The sequence below is a fragment of the Maniola hyperantus genome, chromosome Z (genome assembly GCF_902806685.2).
Source record: "Maniola hyperantus chromosome Z, iAphHyp1.2, whole genome shotgun sequence".
In the NCBI taxonomy this organism is placed as follows: domain Eukaryota; kingdom Metazoa; phylum Arthropoda; class Insecta; order Lepidoptera; family Nymphalidae; genus Maniola; species Maniola hyperantus.
The window spans coordinates 16154713-16178684 of NC_048564.1; the positions used below are offsets into that span (position 1 = coordinate 16154713).

Below are 23972 nucleotides of genomic sequence, written 5' to 3' on the forward strand. Positions count from 1 at the left end.
AAACGTGTTGGCAACACTGAATAGAGGATTTTCAGATTACCCGTAACTTGATGTTTTTTTTTCAATTCAAGCTTCGATGAACAAGGAAATGACATGATTTTTAAGTAATATGTACTAAATCATTTTTGAATTACCTTTACCAACATTCAAAACGTTTACAAAACAATAGATATACTATAATAATGGTCTTATTTTATCATTTCGACTCATTTCATTTTAATAAAGTAGGTAGGTAGGTAGTCACAAGGATCACAAACATAAGAATTGGGTATTTGACTCCAATGTTTTTATTACTTTATTATAAACTAGAGTAAAAATAATGACGTAAACTGAAAAAACTAATTAAATCGATCAAATAACAAAAAAATTATAAGCATTTAAATATTTCGGATTAGACAGAGATAGCGATACAGCAGTTTGACGTCACACCTACTAATGCCATAGTAGCTTCGTGCGGTTTCATACTAATTTTCGTTTTGCGAGAAAGGGGTAGAAGACCCTCCCACTCCAAAATTAAAATGCCTGTAACTTTGTAAATCTTTGTTGGGTTTTAATATTTTTTTCAGTGTAGGTACGTCATTATTTTTATCCTAGTGTATAATAAGGTAATAATATTTTTCACATTCAATTAATATTAATATTCAATACCCAATTGCTACATTGCTTCCTTTATACTTACAGTAGGTAATTATAGGACAAGACACTATTTTGTTTATCGTGATCAGTATTATCGATGCAATTTGTATCACAAATTAATATTAAAAACTAACTTATGTTCGCGACTTCGTCCGCGTGGACTACACAAATTTCATATCTCTATTTCACCCCCTTAGGAACTGAATTTTCAGAAATGCTTTCTTAGCGGATACCTACGTCATAATAGCTATCTGCATGCCAGCCTGATCCGTCCAGTAGTTTGAGCTGTGCGTTGATAGATCAGTCAGTCAGTCAGTCAGTCAGTCAGTCAGTCAGTCAGTCACCTTTTCCTTTTATATATATAGATTTAGACTACTATTACCTACCTACCTATCTACACATATTACCTACTACCTAGTACCTTATACCTACCTAATCCATAGATAAATAGCTGTATGAATGTGTGGCGAAACGCGCAGGGTCGAGACTCGAGACATCGTGTTTGTCCGACGCAGTTCGGGTGTACCTAGCTAGTCGGTTTATACTTTATACTTGTTGCCAATGCTACGGCAATCACCTTGTTCTACGGCTTTCAGACCATAAAACCCACGGCCTACGGCTGCAACCCTCTGGTCGTTGCCAATTCTGCGGCTTTTTGCTAATTAGGTAGGTAATTTATGATTGAAAAATTTTACAAAAAAAAATGAGATTTTTACCGGGAATACGGTCCAACACATGAAAACAGTGCCATTTGGCACTTGTATTTGTTGCATCTAATGCGCGTGGCTGCCATTTCAGTGACGTGAGCATTACTCTGAAGTTTCAAGAATTCGAGCTGATGGTATGTTTTTATTTCGGCTGACGTCAAAATGACGTCGTTTCGATGTTAATGAGACATGGCTGCAACACAATAGCAATTTGCGGAACTTATAAACTCGGCTATTTTACCTAACATACACGGCTGAAGCACGGCTAGGGACAACCCTCCACCTCCCATTGCCCCACCAACCTCTCGGTTATATGGGCCGAATCGCGGGAGGGCGCCCGTTCGGTACTTGCTCTTGGCATTTTCCCGGGGCGCCTTCTTGACTCCCTACAAATTATTTTGTCTCTTCCTTGTCCCTTATGCTCACTCTCCCCCCTTGGGGGCTAGACGTCACTAATACAGCTGTGATCTCCGCTGCTGCTCCTCCGTGGTGCCGTCCTGGCACCTGTACAATGGTGCGCGAATTCCCGTAGCCGGTTGTAGTTCCCCGCCGATGAGACGAGGTCCGTGTAGAAGACCGGCCCCGCTTCCCCGCGTACGATCCCATCCAACATCGTCACTCGCAAGTCCTCATAAAGGGGACACTCCCACAGCACATGGTGCCTATCCTCGTCGCCAAAGCCGCACTCGCACGCCGGGCTCTCGCACAACGTCATCCTATGCAGGCGCGCCCGGAAACAGCCGTGTCCGATGAGGATCTGTGAGGTCTCGTAGTCCGGCGCGACCCAGGTGGCCCCGAGCCTGCCGGATACGTCTGGGAAAAAGCGTTGCAATTCGTCACCCCAAATCTCCGCAGACCACCGCTCCTGCCACATCGCAATCACATCCGACCCGATATCTCGGCTGAAGCACGGCTGTCTAAAAATTTGCATTGGCAACACTGGCTTTATAGTCAAACGGCCGCCGCCCGCCCTGCTCGCCCGCCAACACAGTGCACACCCGCCAGTGATCTCGAAACTCCGACGCCGATAGGTCGCGTGCATGCGTCGCAGGCGCTACGGAGCTACGATCGATCGCGTTACGAACTTTTTATTATTATCCTTAATATTATAAATGAGAAAGTGTAGATGATTGTTACCCAATCACGCAAAAACCGCTGGACGGTTTTGGATGAAATTTGGAATGGAGATAGATTATACCCTAGATTAACACATAGGCTACTTTCTATCTCGGAAAATCAAAGAGTTCCCGCGGGTTTTTGAAAAATATAAATCGGACGAAGTCGCGGGCATCAGCTAGTGTGTTCTATAAGTTGTAGCATAATTGAGTTTTGTGAACTGATAATATTTTTTATTTATATGTATATAACTAGCTGCCCCGGCGAACTTCGTACCTACCGCCTAACAGTCGATTCATATTTTTTAAATTTTTCTCTCCGTAAGCACAGAAGATAGTGAGTAGGTACTAACATACAGTAAGGCATCCTCGTACTTCAAGCAATATTATAAAAAAAGAATAGCGAAATCGGTTCAGCTGTTCTCGAGATTTGCGATCAGCAACACATTTAGCGATTCATTTTTATAAATAGAATAGGGGTGTTTAATTGATATAAAACTTGTATTCCCCTACAAATGTGTTATTTAGTAGGTAGGGTACAAGAGCCGGTTTTCGGACAATTAGTGGAGTTGCAAAGTTTAACAGGGTGACAATCACGGACTAGAGAATTTATTCCGTTATCTGTGGTGACAATATATGTTCTTGTAAAAACTTAAAACGATAAATTGTCAGAATATACTTCTAATTATAGTCTATTTTCATAAAATGAGAGATTTAATGCAAAAAGGATAGTATTTTATTTTTTATCTATTTTAAATGCTAAAACTGCTGATTTCACCGGGTTTCGTCCACTAAACCCAGATACCGTCCACCTGTGTACCAGTTTTCGTCCACTTATGTATCTTACGAGTAAATTTACTATGCAAACGGGCATAACTTTGCATATGCCTATGTGAAATAGATAAGATAACACTTATAGCATAATATTATGTAGTAATTATGGCGCAAACTGAAAACCAGCGCTGAGCATTGTGAGCAGTGCTCGGCTATGCTGAGTTTGCGACCTATTGTTTATTGTTTATTATGCTTATGATGCCGTGTGGCACCGGCAGAGATAAAAACTTCTTTTAGTTTCTTCCTAAGGACTCCTTCGCTGACCTTTGGTACGGTACACCCTAGTCAAGAGGATGAGTGGCCGCACGACGTGCAGCGTTGCCCTCTCGGCCCAACACGCAGCCGCATGCGTGATCGTCGCAACAAAAGTGCCCGGTACGCTTAGTATAAGATTTTATCTCTCCCTAAGCAACGTGGCTAGAATTCGAGAGTCGAAACACAATAACGTCAAAGTAAAATGGACCTAAAAAGCCTTGAATTGAAGTCAAAAATTCAATTCCACTGATTTTTAATTTCGCAACGTTTCCGCTTGGAGCGACGGCCGTAGATGTGTAGACGAACTTGTTAGTGAGACATAAAATCTCGTACTAACGTAATGGTATGAAAACAATAAACCAACAAACAAACACACTTTCGCATTATATTATGAGTAGGTAGTGATTCCGTTAATAAGGTGGATAGATGGCATAGTACGTTCCTGAGTACACACTAGGTAGGTATACATACAGTACAGTGTATAAGTACTCGGCCTAGGGTGGCTAAGGTGGCTAAGGTGGAACACAGTGCAATAAAAAGCTTTAATTTAACAGTTTCATTTTGTAATTTCATTTATTTAAAAAAGTAGTCGCATTATAAGCCGTCTAAACAAAAAAATTTTTCAATTCATCCTGACACATCTTCGGAGATGTCCTCCTTAACTTTAACTTTATTTTTGATGTGTCTTCTCTTGGTGTAACCGGAGTCATGCATTTCCTTCACCACGCCTTTGCCTTCAACTTTTCTTGTTCTCATGATCTTTTTCTTGCTTTTTTGCGATTCTTGGTGTTTCTTGCCTCGGCGGACTTTGGGGTGCGTTACGGTGGTGGTTCGCTCATCGTCGATAACGTCTCGCTTTAAGGAGCTCTTGAACGTCTGACCTCGGACCGGTTCGTATAAGGAGAAGGTGATTCTGTCGTGGTGTATCTGTTGATATTACATTTATTTTTATTTTTAATACCAATACGAGTAAGCACTTAACCAGAGCAAACTGGTGTGAGGAAACTCTCGGTTTGATCCTGAATCGACATCTCTCAAATATTAGACGAGGGGTGACGTAAAATCAAAGATACCTACACTAGCGGCACGCTATGATGGCCGGTTTGACACATTACAATAGTGATGTGGAATGTCAATTTATTCTCGAACAAAAAACAATTAAGTTTTGTTTTTGTACCTGATTAAATAGGTTTAATAAAACAAAAATGTATATGTTTATTTAATTTATTTGAACGAACTGAATATTTGAACGAAAATGAATATACATACTTTATATGCACACAAGAAACATATGAATACAAAGATACCGAAAAAGGTGCCACAAAAGGCCATAATTAATCAGATTCGTCCATACTACTATTTTCACTGTCGTCACTGCTATCATCACATACATTAATAATTATATGTTCGTTTTCTATAATATTATCTATTTTCACATCTCTTTCATAATCTTCCCTTATTAATTTAACAGTTCTATTCACAACCTTTTCCCAGTCTCCTTTAGTCACATGTTCACAAGCTTCTTCTAATAATTTTAGCATTTTTTTTGTGGTAAATGGGGGTTCTGTATTGTGTCTTGCAGCATATCCCTTAATTTGAGCCCACACCAACTCAATCGCATTATACTCACAATGGTAAGGCGGTAACCGTATAACTCTGTGCCCATGTTCTAATGCTATTTCGTCAATGACGTATCGGATCTTGGTTGGTTTGTTTTCTTTTAAAAGACGTACTAATTCCGCTTTTAACATATTCATGTTTGCATCTACGCCATTTTACGAAGCCATGCGACGATATCAGCTTTCTTTTGGGATTGGGCAGGTGGCTTGTCAATTTGCATCGAGTGGTATGGGGCGTTGTCCATAATTATAATAGATGGTTCAGGGAGGCTACACAACATTGAGGTAAACCATTCAGTAAACTTTTCTCCATTCATGTCTTCATGATAGTCTCCAGTGGTTTTTGACGCAAAAGCCATGAGAGAACCTTCGACAAACCCGTTGATGGTTCCGGCGTGACAAATTATAAGTCGCGATCCTTTTCCTACAGGAACTTTGGAAGTAGATGCTGCTGTGTCATCGTTCCAAGAACGGCCTACAGTATGGTTAGCATTAAGCCATGTTTCATCCAAGAACACAACATTTTGCCAATTTTTGATTTCTTTCACTTGCCGTAAAAAAGTATACCTTGCCATCGCTATATCAAATCTTTCCATCAATATTTTGCGTTTGTTACATTTTTTGTATCGAAATCCAATGGTCTTCAAAATCTTCGTTAAAGAACTTTCCCCACCGAAGAATAATCCAGCTTCCTTCAGTGAATGCACCAACTTTTTTCTTGTTGGATACTCCTTCTGTAAATAGTAGCCGTAAACATGTCTTCGGATAGCATCGGCATCAAAGCTATCGATGCCTACGACTGGTTTTGCTCGTTTTCTCTTTTTTGGTGTGTGAAGTTTATTTTCTTCTGTGCCAGTCTCGCCATATTTTTTTTTAGTTATCCGTCTAACAGTTCGTTGTCCAATATTAAGCGCATCAGCTACGCGTTCAACCACTGACGTTATAGGTAAAATTGGCCCTCCATTTTGAGCTTCACGATCGAAATAGTTACGAAGGCGTATTAGGAACTCACGTGTCTGACTATTTAGAACAGTTCTCTGCGTACGTTCGGTCATATCGACGAAATCCACAACAAAGGGCTTGAACAGAGTCCAAATTAACGAGCAAGGGTCAACAGTAATGCAGTATCAATATTTGAAATCCAAAGCCAGGTCAAAACTATATCACAATCGCATTGCACTGACAGTTTATACTTTTCGAAGCAACGTCAATTCGAAACTGCTTTGTTTTGCATTGAGCATTGACGCGAGTTTGCCGGAGGTAGTAGTTGTGCTAGCCAGCGATCCTATGTGACGATCGTATTAGATTCCATTTTTAAAAATTTATTGATATTTTTTTGCGATTTCAGAGGTTTGTCCACATAGTGAAAATTGTTCATATTCACAAGTACATTCACCCCTTAAATGGTGCAAACTGATTTTTCTACACTTGTATACATTTAAGAAATCAATTTAATAAATAAATTTTGAGTCCTAAACCTAAAACTACATTCGATAAAATTTATGAATCTCTGCACATCACTATCGTCAATAAAGTAATACAATTATTTCCTTCAAAGTCGTTATCAATTAATACGGAACTTCATGAGCGGACAAACGTCAAACCGGCCATCATAGCGTGCCGCTAGTTTAGTCGTGGGTGGTTATTCTAAGTAGCCTACCTACATTAGACGCCTGCCAGTGTAGATGAAGTCTCGATGTTCTGTTACATGTTTCATAAGAGTCGTGAACTGAGCCTTGACTACGAACTCACCAGGTGGTAACTGATGGTACAGTCTAAGATCGGAAGCAAGCTAATTTGGAAGGGTTATAGCAGTTGTATGTAAGCTGTGATAGCCTAGTGGTCAGGGCGTCCGGCTTCTAATCGGAGGTCTGGGGTTCGATCCCGGGCACGCACCTTTAACTTTGGGAGTTATCTGCGTTTTTAGTAATTAAATATCACTTGCTTTAACGGTGAAGGAAAACATCGTGAGGAAACCTGCATGCCTGAGAGTTCTCCATGATGTTATCAAAGGTGTGCGAAGTCTACCTACCAATCCCGGAGGAGGAGACCCGTGCTCTGTAGTGAGCTGGCTATGGGTTGATCATGATGATGATGATAGCAGTTTCATTTAACCCATACCCCTTCTCGGATTCTACGCGGCGTCTTACCGGATCGCCAAATGGCTTGGCGGCACGACTTTGCCGGTAGAGTGGTAACTATATAGTCACTGCCAAAGTCTTCTACCAGACAAAATGGCTAGTAGAACTGGCAATGAGCATAACAGATAGTTTAAAGAACCGGTAGATGTTGCGGTCCCAAGATGCTGGAATGGCGACCTCACACCGAAAAGCGCGCCATTGTCAGACTCCCACCCATAGTCTACCTAGTGGTGGACAAACGTCATCAAACGAGTCGCAAGGATACTGAATAACGACGGAAGACCGCCTGGCATGCGGAAGACCCTACCAGAGACCTAGGCCCAACAGTGAACGTCTATTGATTGACGACAACAATGGCTATCACTAATGACCCTGAACGCTCAGATTTGAGCGAGTATGGCGGCTTGTATATGTTGCTATTACAAAAACAATTGCCTCCTCGTTTCTAATTCGAACCGTTAGGATGTGGTACGCCCTCCAGCATCAGTTGTCCCTCTACTTTCAATATTTAAGTCAAGGATGAATAGACATCTTCTAGGCAAGCATAAAGTGTGCTCCATCTAAGACGGCATCATCACTTGCGAGTTGCGAGCCAGTCTGATTGCAGCCAAGGGCTAGTCTTAAAATTAAAAAACCGGCACCACAAACTTTTGTTGTTTTCTTTATTGCTTGCCAATTACTCGTATCGCATGAGCATCTCTGTTGTGCTTGTCTAGGTACCTATTATATCTTTAGTCTATGACCTGTGCAGACCACCATGTTGCAACTTCAGATTGTTTTTTGATCACTGAAGGATGTGGGGACTTGGTTGCGATCCATAGCGTGTAGTTTGACTTTTCTCATCATCATCATCATCAACCGATAGACGTCCACTGCTGGACATAGGTCTCCTGTAGGGACTTCCACACGCCACGGTCCTGCTCCGCCTGAATCTAGCGGCTCCCTGCGACTCGCTCGGAATGACTTTGCACAGAGTCTGAATATGCAGTTAAAACGAGACAGATTTATGGGGAACTAGATGATACCCGCGACTTCTTCCGCGTGGATGTAGGTATTTAAAAATCCCGTGGGATGTCCTTCCCCAGGATGCAAGGCTATGTCTGTACCAAATTTCGTTAAAATCGGTTGAGCCGTGAAAAGCTAGCAGACAGACAGACAGACACACTTTCGCATTTATAATATTAGTATGGATACTCACTCTGTACTCCACGGTGAGGTTGCACTCCTCCTCGTCCTCACACACGAGTGAGTTGACATCGGCCGGCTTGGCGGCGGCGGTCGGGCGTTGGCCCACGCGCACGAAGCGCCACAACGATCGCACGCGTGGCCCGCACGCGTGGACTATGTCGCTCACCTAAAATAACAATAGCTAATATAACTAGCTTACCTAACCTAAAATAAGAATAACTAATATACCTAGCTCACCTAAAATAAGAATAGGTATAAGTCCCGCAAATTGCTAATTCGCGTGGGCGCCATTTTAGTGACGTCAGCACTAGACTGAAGTTTCGAGCTGATGGTATATTTTTATTTCGGCTGGCGTCTAAATGACGTCATTTCGATGTTAATGGGACATAGGTTCCAGCGCAATAGCAATTTGCGGGACTTATAGTACGCCTAGCTCACATAAAATAACAATAGCTAATATAATTCTGGTATGAGTATTGTTGCTTTACCGGTAGGTATTAATAATAGTACTCACTTATTTATTAGCTAACTTTAATGGCTGTTTGGGTATCGATATTTTTATCGTTACTCTTTCGACAGGTCAAATGGTAATCGGGGAGGGAAGGCCCCGCGCACCCGCTAACCCGGTGCGGGCGAGCGCGGGAGACGTGCGGGTGTGCGCGGCGTCCCCCCCGCCGCATACAGTCATACGCCTATTGCCATTTCGACCTGTCGTGGACTATACTTTGGTAACGTTAGAAAAAAAACTGGTAATTCACCTTCATGAGTTCTCCGCCGTCGCACGTGGAACTCTGCCGGGTTTCGACGCCGAAGCTATTGATGCAAGCGCGGTCGTCGGCCGTCAGAGATTCTATTTGAAACGCGCACTTCGGTATTGTATCTGCGCGCTCCTATTGCACATGATTAAAAATATTCATCATCTCTATTATATAAAAATGAATAGCTGAATGTGTTGTTGATCGCAAATCTCGAGAACAGCTGAACCGATTTCACTAATTCTTTTTTTATGATATTCCTTGAAGTACGAGGATGGTTCTTACGGAGAGAAAAATTTAAAAAACATCCTGAAGAAGAATCGACTGTTAGGCGGTACGAAGTTCGCCGGGGCAGCTAGCATATAATATATTTCTACGCCTATACTCACGTATCCAGTCGACGTTAGCCCGAATAGTTTCGAACCCATCCGGGGTCCTATATCAAGGTCTTAACTAGAATAAAATAGTGTTTAACGCGACGCGTGCGCGAACTGACCCCCCTTGATAAAGGACCCCGGATGGAATCGAAACTAGTCGGGCTAACGTCGACTGGATACGTGAGTGCAGCCGTAGAAATATATTATACAATGGAAATCCCTCACAATAGTTTAAACGCTTACATATTCATCATCATCATCATCATCACAAAGCCTCGCTACTACTGGGCAAGATGTCTCTTGCTTCAGAATGAGAAGGGTAAACTTAACCAGCGCTGTTCAAGTGCGGACTGACAGATTTAACATATCTTTCAGAACATTATGGAGAGTAAGAATACCATAGATTGTGAAACCGTCATTATCATCATCACCCCTAAGTAATTATAGCTCTGCATGCCAAATTTCAGCCCGATCCGTCCAGTAGTTTGAGCTGTGCGTTGATAGATCAGTCAGTCAGTCATTCACCATTTCCTTTTATATATTTAGATAATGGGACATACCACGATTAATTTGGTGCTGCCGTAGTGGTTGTGGAAATATCGACAAATCTAAATCATCAAATTAATCGTGGTATGTATTACCCACAAAATGTAATTAGACAATTTGAAATAGGTATCAGTACTGACCCATCCGATTTCATCGCACTGTTTCGGCTCGTCATAGCAAATATAATAGTTGATCGCTTTCGATCCATCTTTCCGCGTCTCCGTGGACCAAGTGTACCAATTTTTACCAAACTTGAACATACTGTTGATATGACTCTGTCGGTATATAAGTGGGAACAGCAGTTCATTCGGGTGCTGCCTCGGCTTCTCCGTGGTAGACTTCTCTTCTTCATACTCGAAAATCTCGGCTCTCGGCTTTTCATCGTGTCGTTTCTTTAGGAACGGTAACATGGTGATTTCAACCTTTTTGTTAAAGTCCCAGGATTCTGTCTGTACTTCGTCTTCTACTCTGGAATCTTCTTCGGAATGCATGATGACTTTGACTTTGACTGACAATACTGTTACTGTTTGTATTAGGCATAACAGCAAGTTTGTGGACTTCATCGTGGATTGTTGATGTACGAATGTGTTTGAAAGGCGTGAGAGAGAATAAGTACGTTTCTGTTTGGTTAAGTTGTGGACTAAGAGCCAGCGAGTGCCAGACCTTCGTTATTTTATAAAGCTGAAAGTTGCTCTGCGTATTGTCTCCGACATAGGGAGGAACGATCAGCGACTATAAAGTTTGGATCATAGTGCCTTTGGGAGATAACAGGTAATAAAGGTGTAAAGTCTTGGTGGCAGCCCTCGGCCAGACCGCCTTAAAGTTTAATAAATTGTTAAGGTTCAAGGGTGTCTGGCAGGGGGTTGCCACGATACTCTGGCAATGCATGACGTGATTTCTAATACTATTCCGAAGAAAATATTAAAAAAATTGCCTCTTTACTTTGACGTACAATTTTGTTCCACCTTTATTACCTGTTTTCTCTCAAAGCCACCATGATCCAAACTTCATAGTCGCTGATCGTACCTCCCAGTGTTGGGGACAATACGCAGGGAAACTTTCAGCTTTTATAAAATAACGAAGGTCTGGCACGCGCTGGCTCTCTTTCTATTAAGGATGTTGTTGGTTTGGTGCAGTCGATAAGAGGGATGTTTATAAGCATTAATTCGCTTCTAGCGGTTAACAAAAAGTGCTGATTGCCTGCTTTTTTGGTCTTAAATTGCAACGCTCTCGTTTAAATTTTCCCTTTTTTAGTTTATTTATAATTTTTAGGGTTCTGCACCCGAAGGGTGCCAACGGGACCCTATTACTAAGCCTCCGCTGGCCGTCTGTCTGTCTGTCTGTCAGCGGGCTGTCTCGTGAACCGTAAATAGGTAGAGTTGAAATTTTTATAGAATGTGTATCTCTATTGCTACAGCAACAAATAATAAAGATTTCAAAATGGCCGCCATATAAATTAAAAAAATAAGTACATTATCTTGTACGATGGTACGGAACCCTTCATGTGCGAGTCCGACTTGCACTTGGACGGTTTTTAAAATAGTGTTCAGAAAAATGACGGGAGTTTCCGTTTGCTTCACTTTTTGCTAGTTTGGTTCCCATTAGTCTCATAGTGGCATATTATGTGTACGTTGAACTTCCCTTCAAAGGTAGGTATTGTAAAGGTGCCTGTCCACTTAAGCGAAGCGGAGTGGAGGCGTAAGAGCTTGGATTAATCAAAGATGAATGGTAAATTCATCACATCATCTATTGATATTCTGGTAAGTCAACTGAAGACGTCTTCGCACCGCCTCGCTTCAGTGGATAGCCAGCCTTAAGGAATAAGGAGCGAATTAAAACATGAGAGTAAGTTAGAATATTGCTTTTATTTGGGTACAAAGATTGTAGAGTATAAAATAAAAATACTGCATTTGGTATCAACCGTCGTAAAACTTTGATTATGAAAATTAAGCATATTCCATTCAAATACACGTTTTACACTATTAAAATAAAAGTTAAAGCGTTAAGACATAATAATAATATTTATTTCTATAGTAACTAATTATTATTAATATTATTATTTATTTATCTAAATAGAAATTGTATAATCGTATAGTACAAATAAAGAAGCGAACGAATGTTGGACCATTGTTAGGAATTTAAGATTTCCATAGTGCACATATCATACATATCAGCCACAAGAACTCGTATTTACAACCTAAGGCCCGGCCACACTATAACAACTTCTTAAGACTTCAACCTCTGAATATTAAGATAATCAGGGCCTATCTAGACAAATATTTCTTAGCCATTGAAGTAAGTACATTTCTGTTAAGTATTGTAGACAGGGGGAGTCTTAAAAAAGTTCTTATAATATGAAGGAACTCTTACTAAAGCTTCGAACATACACAATGCGCGAAGGAAACGCGTCCAACGTACCTTTTAACAGTTGTGTCATCATTTTGCTAAAAAGCGACTACCTTCAAAAAGTAGCCTTTGAGTTATCGCCGAAAATATGGGACTTTAGAAAACTGATTATTCTAGGAAAGTAGATGCTACGTGATTCGAACGTATTGTTTCGTTATTGGGCTGTACATACGAAACATATGTTTCTAAATTCCTATATTTTTTGGAGATAATTCAGTTTTATTTGGGGGTAGTAGGTTTTTAATAAAAGAACGGCAGAGTTGTAATGTAAAGAACTGTGTGACGACATTCTCGGAGCATTTATACACCACTAACTTTTAACTACCATAAAAAAATCTGCCGAGTCAGTAATCAATACTGAACACGTTTATAAAGTTTAAAAAATTATAATCAAGCCTTCCATACAAAAATTACAATTGTAATTGGTCAAAATATTGTTAGCGGGCATGGGACGCGCGACGTTTCCATGCAGTATCCTTACCCGTAGCGTGAGTATAGTGAGTTCCCAATATATATATTTAATCATATTTTCAAAACAAGACAATCTTTACTAACTTTGTTAAAAGATGCACAGTTTAAAACAGTAAATATTTATATTAAGCGCCGTTAAAATTTTATGGCAATTAAAAAGCAGTGGTGTAGAAGTGCGCGTAGTACGTTCAATAAGTTCCTTGTAAGAAATCATACACAATTACACGCGCAATCCGAGTGGAAGTTCTGCCAAGCACTTTCCGTCACGCTTTGTGTCAGTTCAAACTTCATTCATCTAAAATAATATCATTTGTAGCTGCAGTCTCTATACGGACCGGGCGATCCAAGTCCGAATATACGTCCAGGGTCCACAAGGCGTAATAAATAAATATCATAATGAAAAAAATACTGTTATTTAAAAATATGACTGACTCAGGATACCACTCAGCATGATGCTGAGCTGGAACCTTTTCTCGGGTTGTGCCACACATGACACTGTTTATTCCGGCGCTTCTTCTGCTTGAGGAATGTTTTAATTCTCAAGTGGAGGAAGCGCCACGTACCAAACGCGCGCAAAACACTTTAAGTATATATAACATGTGGTGTGTGGTACAATGTAAGAAATAAACGTTTTCTTTCACTCATCTTTGGCATTTCTATGAACGCGCTAATGATATGACTTACATAAATATTTGTAAAGCGATTAGTAATGACCCAGTATCATTAGTTAACAGTGTGCGGCAGAAAAAAAAAAAGTAATGTACATCGGCCAATTAGAATGACGTTTCGGCTTTGTAGAGCTTGTCTCTGTCATTCATACCTATATGTTTTGTCGGTCTCAACGACAGAGACAATGGCCCCCAAAATCCGCTATCTCCTTTTAATGGTCGATGTACATTTCTGCCGCGTACTGTAGCTTATTTTGTTGGCTCAAAAAATAATTAAATTTGCCTAAAATAAAGTATACAGTCGATTGGATATATCTATCGATACGAGTGGACTATATTGTGCACTTGGAACGCCTGGCCCGCAGTCTCTTAGGGGGTAAAAAGTCGCGTCTAAGGCAGAGGGTGTTATTGTACATCGTTATTAGTGCCTACTATCTATCTAACGATTCTAGGTTACTTCACGTTATAAGAACATCGTAGGACGGTAGTATAAAATAGTGGTATTATACCGATATTAGTTCGGACATTTCAGTTGTTAAACGTTACTTAAAAATAACGGAACGATAATGGTATTATCGGTTTGGAACCGGATCTTTTTTATCGGTATAATACTTGTGTAGTATTTAATCGTTATACCAGTAAAATTATACCACTGATGTCTCATAAGTTCTTATAACGTAAAGGAGCCGTCACGGCATAAAGGACAAAGGACAACCCACCACTTCCCATGGCCCCACCAACCTGGCGGTTATATGGGCCGAAACGCGGGAGGGCGCCCGTTCGGTACTTGCTCGGTGGCTCTTTAAGGGACAAAGGACAGGAAGATAGGGAAGGGAAGGGGGTAGATAGGTATTAAAACTACACTAACTATTGTCTAAAAGCCAGACATTAACGAGAAAGTAAGGCCAGATCCGTAAAAAGTAAAGTCTTATACAATATACACCCATATTTCGTACAAATTTATAATGTTCTTATAGGCCACTGATAGCTAATCTTCGCCATTTTTTTACACTTTTACTTAAAATTTAAAGCCAATAATAACATTAGGCCAAGTTACAAGTATAACTACAACTCCCCTTTTCCGGTAACTATGAGAAAATTTGTGCAAAGGGTAGATAAGTAAGTTAGTGGCCTAAAAGGGGAAACATTTTTTCTAAGCCCATATTTGACCACTTAAATAGTTACGGGTTAAAAGAACATATAAACTTGTATGGAAAAGGGTTTAAGTCTTCTATATATATCATTAATACTACATAGACCTCTCGCGTTAGCCTATTACAATCAAACAGAGCTTCAAGAGTAAGTTTTCAATTAAACCAACGTGTCTCTAGAGATGTAAATCTGTCAAAGTTTCTAGTTATCAGATAACATTTTGAGTTACCATCGTCACGTTTGTTTATTTGAAAACTTACACTTAAAACTCTGGGTCCTGATTTTATATGACAATGAAGACCGTAAATACAAGCGACTTGTGACGTTCTTCACAGATTTATTCGCGATTGTGTTACGATGTCATGTCATAGCAAATAAGGACCCAATAGCTACTATACATTCAACATTGGTTCCATGAGTGTTCAAACATACTACATACATACAAATACAAGTAACGCAAACTATAGATGCTCGCTTAAACCTACTTACACGTGCTAAATATTTAGGCTCTTAGAATTAAGCCGTTTTTATTTCGGTCCACGAGAACATAATAACTAGTGATACACTATGCGGCGATCGGATACGGGGGTTCCGTCCAATTCTAAGTACCTACATAGCTACTTTCAGACTCTTAAAAGCAAATTTTTAGTTACCAAACTTTTTGCATTTCACGAAGACGAGTGGCTCATGCTTGTGTTTAAGTCGTATCGGTATAAGTAAGGTACACTAAATGTGTGCGTTTTCGAGCGCCTGCTCGCGACTGATTGGTTTGACATGTACGCACACTTACACAATGCCCATTTAAACGACGAAACCACAAGTAAAGTTCGCTCGTCTTCGTGAATTGCAAGAACTGTACTACAATTTGCAATGATCTATCAAAATTGTATGTTATGGAATAATATGGCAAATGCTCAGATGTAGCAAGTAATATTTCAGACAGACATAACGAGTCTGTGTTAGAATAAAAGTTTTGGTTGTAACAATACAGACAAGTTATATATATTTTTTAATCATTTGGCAACTCACACAAATTAACTACCAATTCCAGAGGTAAGTAAAAAATTTACTCTCATGGCAGTATACCGCAAATGAGATTCAAAAACTTATTTTTCCGTACATGAATAAAGTGGTTTAAAAACAGGTTAAATCTAGACAATATGTAAGAATTTCAGTTGACGGAAAAAAGAGGTTTCAATTCGGTATACCGTACCGGTATAGGGGTAAATATACCGTTATCTGAAAGTAACAACCCAATAGTTCCCTCGTACTCGACCGCGATATTTTACGAATAAAAGTCACTATCTAATCGATCGATATATTGTCGTTACAACTGTCAACTCTAACTTCGTACAGTCAGCATCAGATTTATGTGAAAATGAACTGTCTTTGCATTCAAATATATATATATAGAGTCTTCTGTATAAATAAGGTAACAAGTTAAGATTAGCAATTTTGGATTTTGTGTTCACATAATATGTTTTTGTTTGCTCTATAAAGATATTTAGTTTAATTTAATGTGGGTTTAATTCAGTACTTACAAATGACTACGTGTAAAGGTAAGAAAGTAACCTTCAGTATTTTTATATACCAGTATATTATTCACAATGATTCCCGGCTTAAATCAACGTTTATTTTATAACCAATAACTTTAATTGCGCATATTTCTGTCTTGTGATAGCATACCAGAGTATTTCTCTAACTTGTGTACATATTATATTTGAGTACTTCGACAGCCCAAACAAATGCGACGCCGACTGTACCAGCAAACTACGGAAAATAGACAAATCTTCTATGTATATAATTCTAATATTCATTTTATAGTCAATCTTTTAAATAATTCATCCATTCGATTCGAACTTCGAACTTCGACTAAATCTAACTTACAATTATTATTATTTTCAACAATATTTTAACGGGGTGTGGATTCTTTTTCGCTATAACGTTCAAATCGTAACGAACTGATACCGGTAACGGTACGGTTCTTGAGGCATAGGTGAAAGTAATGGGAATAAACGCACACGCGTATAGTAGGATTCCCAACTTATTGGCGGCTGCGAAGTATAACAAGTCGCATGACAGTGACATATTTTGAGTAACTGGTATATTTTTTGTCACGGTATTTTCGCCAAACTTGACAGTTCTTGTACGAACTATCAAAGACCGCAAAAATCTTAACGTTATGGAGAAGTAGGACCCTGTTCTAAGGTGTGATCTGAAAATAAATGACTATCAAGTTTAGGTAACTAATCGAGATAAAAGTTCACGTCTTCGTAGATAACTAAGCTAAGGTGACACTATAATACGAGTACGCCAAACATTGAATAGATACTTTAATTCGGTTGCATCTATAAATAATTTAAGTAAATCATATTCAAACTTTATTAATAAATAGTGTGAAAATTGATGCACATTTTGGCATTATAGTGTTACTCTAGCTTAAAAGAGAGGGGAGGGGGGAGAGGCAGAGTCTCAAATGTCTATAATACGTAGCTCACTCGTGAAAGTTACCTTGCAAAGGGTAACTACTATAATCTATTCATCTTGCTTTAACAGACGAACTAACATGGTTTGTTAGGTCATATAGCCATGAATTTACACAAGGTGTTTGTCAATGTCCGTAACATCCCGGCAAGCCGAGGTTAGGAATGATGAGTAGATGTGGCCAAAAAAACAATGGGTCTCAAGGCGTCATACCAGTGAAAGATAGCGGTTTAAAATTCTAATGTGACATCCCTGCAAACAGCTGATCACGAAAATGAACCCGTAAAAAAACTTTTTTAGCGTTTAAACTATCGTGAGTGATTTTCATTATACGTGTCCGTGTTTAGTCGACGTTAGTCCGACTAGTTTCGAACCCTTCCGGGGTCCTTTTTTCACAGGGACGTATAATTGGTGTGCAATATAAGGTTTATTTTTATTTCATTTTATTTTCAAGCAAATTAGTCCGTCTGATAATAGCAATCGACAAGTGGTGACATCCAACTTGACCCTAAATTTAGCTATTAAGCTCATTAATTCAAAACTGTGCCTTTACACTAATCAACTTAAATACGAAGCCTCCTGACGTCATCACTGTGCCCCAGAAGAAAAGAACGGGCACACAGAATGCTAAATTAATATCATACATAATCTGATCCATAATAAATTCAAAGACAAGACTTTGCTGTGTTATTTTAAGTTTTTATCTACACTTGAACATTTAAAAAATGATGCATAGTCCGTACAAAATGTGAACTCACCCGCCATTTTAGCTCTATGTTTCAACTGTCATGTCAAAAGTAGGATTTACCTTTAAATAAGGACTAAAATCGTACTTTCAACATGACAGTTGACACAAAGTTAAAATGGCGAGTGCGAACTAAAAAATGCATAAGTAAGGCCATCAAAAATTATTATCGATTGCAACATTAAAACCTTTTTAATATTACTTCAGGACAGAAAAAATATTATTAAATTAATTTTTAAGAAATGCGTTTTTAATTTAATAAAATTTAATTAAATAAATTGATAAATAAATATTTATTTGTCTGTTTGTCGTTATAAAATTTACGAATCGTTGCTCTCGAAGCATCGAACCAAGATGTGCGAAAGCTTTAGTAGTGAGTTAAGATTTTTTATTAATTTGGGATAGTTTTTAACTTGCAATAAAGGAGGAGGTATCAATTGGCGTGTATTATTTTTAATCAGCTATTTTTACTCATAAGAAAGCTCAGAGTCGCTCAGCGGGCGATGAAGATATGCTTGGAGTTTTTCTACGCGATCAAATCAGAAATGAGGAGATCCGCATGAAAACTAGAGTAACCGACATAGCTAAACGGGTTGCGGAGCTGAAGTGGCAATGGGCAGGACACAGTTCAATAAACCGATAGACGTAGGGGTCCCAAGGTGCTAGAATGGCCGATCACGCACCAGAAAGCGCAGGGTTGGAAGATCCGCCACCAGTAAGGCAGACGACATTAAATGAGTCACAGCGCAGGGAGCCGCTGGATTTAGGCGGCGCATGACCGTGGCGTGTGGAAGTTCCTACAAGAGACCATGTCCAGCAGTGGACGTCTCGATTGATGATGATTTTAAAAATTACAAATTCAATATGTTTATCAAACCATCTAAACAGGTATTCGGTCTGAGACCACCGATAGAACGTGACAGTTAAGTGCGGTCGATTTTTTTTCTAGTAATATTTTTTTTCTAACGTAGAGGATAGAGAGAAGTATGGCACAAAATATGATGGCAGTTTGTGTTCGTTGTATTGTTATTTTTTTTGAAAATTAAAGCTTTTCATTTCAATCATAGGTATCGCGCATAACAGAGTAGGCTGTACTGCGGTAGTGGAGCGGTGCGCGAGGGGTGGCAGTTGTCACAAGTTGACGAATCTCTGATCACCACGTCACGAAACCGTTGCGGTGTACGTTGACGTGACGTGCTAATTCAAGTTACCGTAACGTAGATTAGTACGTCACGGGGCCGTTACGTTACTCGTTGTCGTGCCTTGTAAAATTCCGGTACATTCAATCACGAACCTGTCATATCGCAGTCTCTTTTTAGATATGGACCGCACGAAACGTATTCTGCTCCTGCTATTGTTAAGACGACGCTTGAAAAAAAAGATATGAAAAGAAATACTTGGTGCGCCCATATCTCCCATTGAAATCATCTAGGTATCGTCTTATTTCTGAGCACTGGGCGTCATATCAATAAATCAGAATTAATAATTTCTGACATCTTCATCAACTGAGCGAGCGCATCAAGCTAGCAAGTACAGTGTAGCCGGCAAGAAATATTGTAGACGACCTTTAATGAGATTTCGGCTTTTTAGAGCGTTGCCTCTGTCATTCATACCTGTGTGACGTTTTGTCGGTCTCAACGACAGAGACAACGCTCTACGCAACCGCTATCTCTTTCTAAAGGTCGATGTGCAGCTACAGTATTTTCTGCCGCGTATTGTATCACTTCCAACGTCGTTCAGCACGACGTTGCCGTTCCGTGCAATAGTATGCCACGTCAAAGCAACGCGCTGCGACACCGCCGACGTCGTGACGTGATGATGGGGACAAGCCCTCAGCTCTCGCGTGACGTCATCACACCCCTCCCGCAGGAACCTACTCCGTTATCCGGTACGCCTGTACTAAATATTTTTAAATAAGATCTTGTGCCGATGTGCTTAGTATGAGATTTTATACATCATCAATGTTGATAGAATTTGAGTGTCCGAACACAATAAACCCTGTTAATGTTGTTTTTAAGTCGAAATTTGAGTACCACTGATTTTAATATCGCAAGGTTGTCACATGGAACGCTGGCTGCAGATGTAAGTATTAAAGAACGACACTTAGGCTGAGATCTATAGAGCGCACTATACTCTATTGACTTTGCTCAGACTTAAGATTGAGTTAAAACGAGACAGATTTATGTGAGAGATACAGCTCTGTCTCGTTTGACTCTGTCTTAAGTCTAAGCTAAGTCAGAGTGCGCTCTATAGATCTCACCCTAAGGGTCCATTTTACTTTAAAGCTCAAGTACTTTCGAATTCTATCAACGTTGGTCCGATGCAGAATCTTATACTAACCCCCACTAAACTAGGCCTAATCCGTAAGCACAGTGTCGTGTCGTGTCGTATCGAGTATCGTGACGTAATAGATGGCTGTCGGAGTCATAAATTTTATATGAAAACATGCTTTGCAACACAGCACAACACAGTTATGTGTCTGCAACTTTACTTGTTTCTAAAACCAGTTCAGTATTGTAAGAGACTAATGCTGTAGTTAAAGTTAATTTACAAAAATGGTAAATAAATAATTATTTCGATAGTGTCAAAAACGCCTTATGTCAAATTCGTTTACATTGGATAGCCTATATAATACATAAAATTCAATCAGACAATTAAATGATACTTTATCAGTTCGAAAAAATTAAGTCTTAATTATTCTTATAAATGAACCTTTATAACCTATACACATTGTATGCAAAAATAAATTAATAACTATCTTTCCGTTTGATACTGGTTTGTTCTCGCACAGTCCTGTGCAAACCTGCGCGCGCGTTACACGTGTTCAAGCGAGCGACCATCGTTGAACGAATATCGCTGAGCGAGTTTATTTTTGAAAGCTCGTCCCTCAGCGACAAAAGTAGGAAAGCGAATCGTCGCCGGCGATGTCAACAGTCAGAGAGCAACTTTTAATATATGCATCTCTATCGTTTACACGGAATGTACATTTATTTTGCGTTTTTTGAGAAAAAATCGCCGATAGTTAGTCGTTTTCTCTCCGGCGGTCGGACCACTGCCTTACGGCCTGTCATCGTCAGGTGTCTGTGATCTTAATACACGCGTAGATTTTTCATTCGTTTTCTTTATTTTTCGAGATTTTTTGGTTGGTTTTATATTTAACCTTTCGAGTATGACTCGCGGCATATGTACATGCATTCCTGGATGCGAAAACGTCACACAGTGTAAAATTCTCTTGGCGGAAGTTTTGGTGTTTACTAGACTGTATCTTGTGAATCAGCAACTTTGCAAAAGCCGGCAGGCAGGGCAAACTTTCTTTGCGCCTGAATTTTACTTCGTTTCATTTTGAAGGATACGGTTGTGAGTTGTCTCCTTTAGGCAGTGGTCCGACCGCCGGCGAGAAAACGACTAACTATCGGCGTTTTTCTCTCTCAAGAAACGCACAAGAAATATTCCGTGTAAGCGAAAGAGATGCATATATCAAAAGTTGCTCTCTGACTGTTCACACTGCCGGCGACGACTCGCTTTACTAGTTTTATCGCTGAGCGACGAGCTTTCAAAAATAAACGATAATCGATACAATCGATAAAGGTAGATGCACATTATTTTCTGCCGCGTACTGTACCTTTTTGTCCAATATTTTAAACGAAAGCTTACTTTAGGTTAGGTTCCAGTTTAATACTCAAATAAAATAGAATATGTAACATTTCGTAGCGATATGGTTTTAAAGACGCGAACATATTTCTTTGTTGTGACGTCCTGATAGCGTTCAAAATCATAAGTTACATATGAAACTGTATGATTTGAATAGCTCCTATCAAGTCGATCAAGTCCTTCTATACGAGTCTTTCAAGCTTAGTAAAGGCGGAAACAATTTACCGCGATTTATATGTATCTGGATAGTAACTGTGCAAACTATCGGATGGAGCGGACGTAACCTTGGACCGGCCTTGAGCGCTCGGACGTCCGGTAGAATTCTGGTCCGCTGGATGTTTTTGTCAGCCGAAAACGCTCGAATTAGTCCACAGGCCGCGCCTTATGGATACGTCCGATAGTTTGTTTCCTCCTTTCCGGTGCGACACAGCAATGTCTCAGCACCGTAAGCAGAGGTGGATTAAAGGTCGAGAGCGCCATAGGCAAGCACCTCATAGGCGCCCCTCTAGCAGTCATATTGAAAACTTTACTAACTAACTTTGAAATAATGAGGCATAGCTGATAGTTGGTATTTGGTATAGCAAAATTCTTTTGATTGAGATAAGTAGAGTGAGATGATTCGTTTTCTCATAAACCAACAAAATTATAACATTCCTCGCGCACGCCCTTTCGTCACCTCGCGCCCCTAGGCGTGTGTCTAGTTTGCCTTAGGGATTATCCGCCTCTGACCGTAAGGCTAAGCGTATGCTGACACGCAGGCGAGTAAGCGCAGGCTAGAGAGAGACAGCAATAGACACAAAGCGAAATAAGAAGAAGAGAGATAGCAAATGAACTGTCGGATTGCTATTGATGTCGCTACTGCAACGTTTTATGTAATCACCCGTTAGATTTGGTAATGCATGAACGTACAGAGCTGCGTAAGCTACGGCGCAGGCACGTGCGACGCAGACGTGTCTGTGCTGCTCTGCGTCGCGTTTTAGTGCCGGCACAGATTTCTGTGTTAAAACATGATTTTACTGTCTCTTAGCTGCGTCGCAGCATACGCCCGCGGCCTATGTCTGCCTCAACTGCCCTGCCCTGCAAAATCTGTACTGTGCTGTGCCGCGTCACCTGCGTCTCAGCATACACTTAGGCACCATCTCCACGGACGAGAGAATCGCGGCGATAGTCTCGCCGTGTCACCGAATTCGCTTACACAGGGAAATTCCGCAATTCCAGGCAATTTAGTCAATTATGTCGTCACGACCACACGACGCAATTTACTGCATCAATACCTGGAAATCACAGCAAGTGCCCAATTGCACTCCACCACGTAGACCAATCTGCACAGGGCGATACTATCGCCGACAGTAGGTCGGACTCATTGCGATTCCCTCGCCCGTGGAGATGGCGCCTTAGACTAGACAGAGACGCAGTCACGAGGCGTACGGCAACGCTTTCCGCTGCAGGAACAGATGCAGCTCGGTGAAGGTCGGCCGGTCCAGCTCGTCCCTCCGCCAACACTCGCACATCAGCTCGTACATGTCTCTGGGACAGCCGCCGCAGCGGTCGATGTACTCGAACAGACCGTCGTCCGCTTGCAAATGGGATAGGTTCTCTAGCACCTACCGGACAAAATATTTAATGTTACTTTTTAGGGTTCCGTACCTCAAAAGGGAAAAAGCAACCCTTACAGAATCATTTCGTTGTCTGTCTGTTGCGTCTGTTGATTTGGGGGAAATCAAAGCGTACAGGGTATTCTCCGTTGACCTGGAATCATGAAACTTGGCAGGTAGCAGTATCTTAAGAGTAAAGACATATTCGAAAACTGTGAACTTGAAAAAAAAGGACAATAAATACTATTTATAACTAGCTGATGCCCGCGACTTCGTACGCATGAATGTAGGTTTTCGAAAATCCTGCGGGAACTCTTTGATTTACTGGGATAATAAGTAGCCTATTCGTAGTACCGGCGCAAGAAGTGACTTGTGGAAATCCCTACAAGAGACCAACGTCCAGCAATGGACGTTTATAGGATGACTATGCTCACGACTTCGTCCGCGTGGACTACACAAATTTCAAACCCCTATTTCACCCCCTTAGGGGTTGAATTTTCAAAAATACTTTCTTAGCGGATGCCTGCGTCATAATAGCTATATGCATGCCAAATTTTAGCCCGATCGGTCTAGTAGTTTGAGCTGTGCGTTGATAGATCAGTCAGTCAGTCAATCAGTCAGTCAGTC

General features: G+C 40.4%; 3 protein-coding genes across 6 annotated transcripts in view; 1 reads left to right on the plus strand and 2 right to left on the minus strand.

Annotated features, from left to right (window-relative positions):
- Positions 1 to 23972, plus strand: part of Rrp6 (exosome component Rrp6) — a 260688-nt gene that overhangs the window by 62364 nt on the left and 174352 nt on the right. The gene's annotated exons all lie outside the window — the stretch shown is intronic.
- LOC117995366 (uncharacterized) lies at positions 4162 to 10797 on the minus strand. Its single transcript, XM_034983376.2, has 4 exons — positions 10314 to 10797; positions 9254 to 9385; positions 8506 to 8661; positions 4162 to 4474 (listed from the first exon to the last, which is right to left on the minus strand). Exons 1-4 carry the CDS (start codon positions 10734 to 10736, stop codon positions 4175 to 4177), a joined length of 1011 nt encoding a protein of 336 aa, XP_034839267.1. The 5' UTR covers positions 10737 to 10797; the 3' UTR covers positions 4162 to 4174.
- Positions 12020 to 23972, minus strand: part of Ddr (discoidin domain-containing receptor 2) — a 96489-nt gene continuing 84536 nt past the window's right edge. For 3 of the 4 annotated variants that reach the window (XM_069508638.1, XM_034983373.2, XM_069508637.1), the window contains exon 16: positions 12020 to 23354. In XM_069508638.1, coding sequence (XP_069364739.1) covers positions 23166 to 23354 — 189 coding nt within the window. In that variant the 3' untranslated portion in view covers positions 12020 to 23165. The remainder of the gene's footprint in view (positions 23355 to 23972) is intronic. The other variant, XR_011238424.1, reaches the window with a different exon arrangement.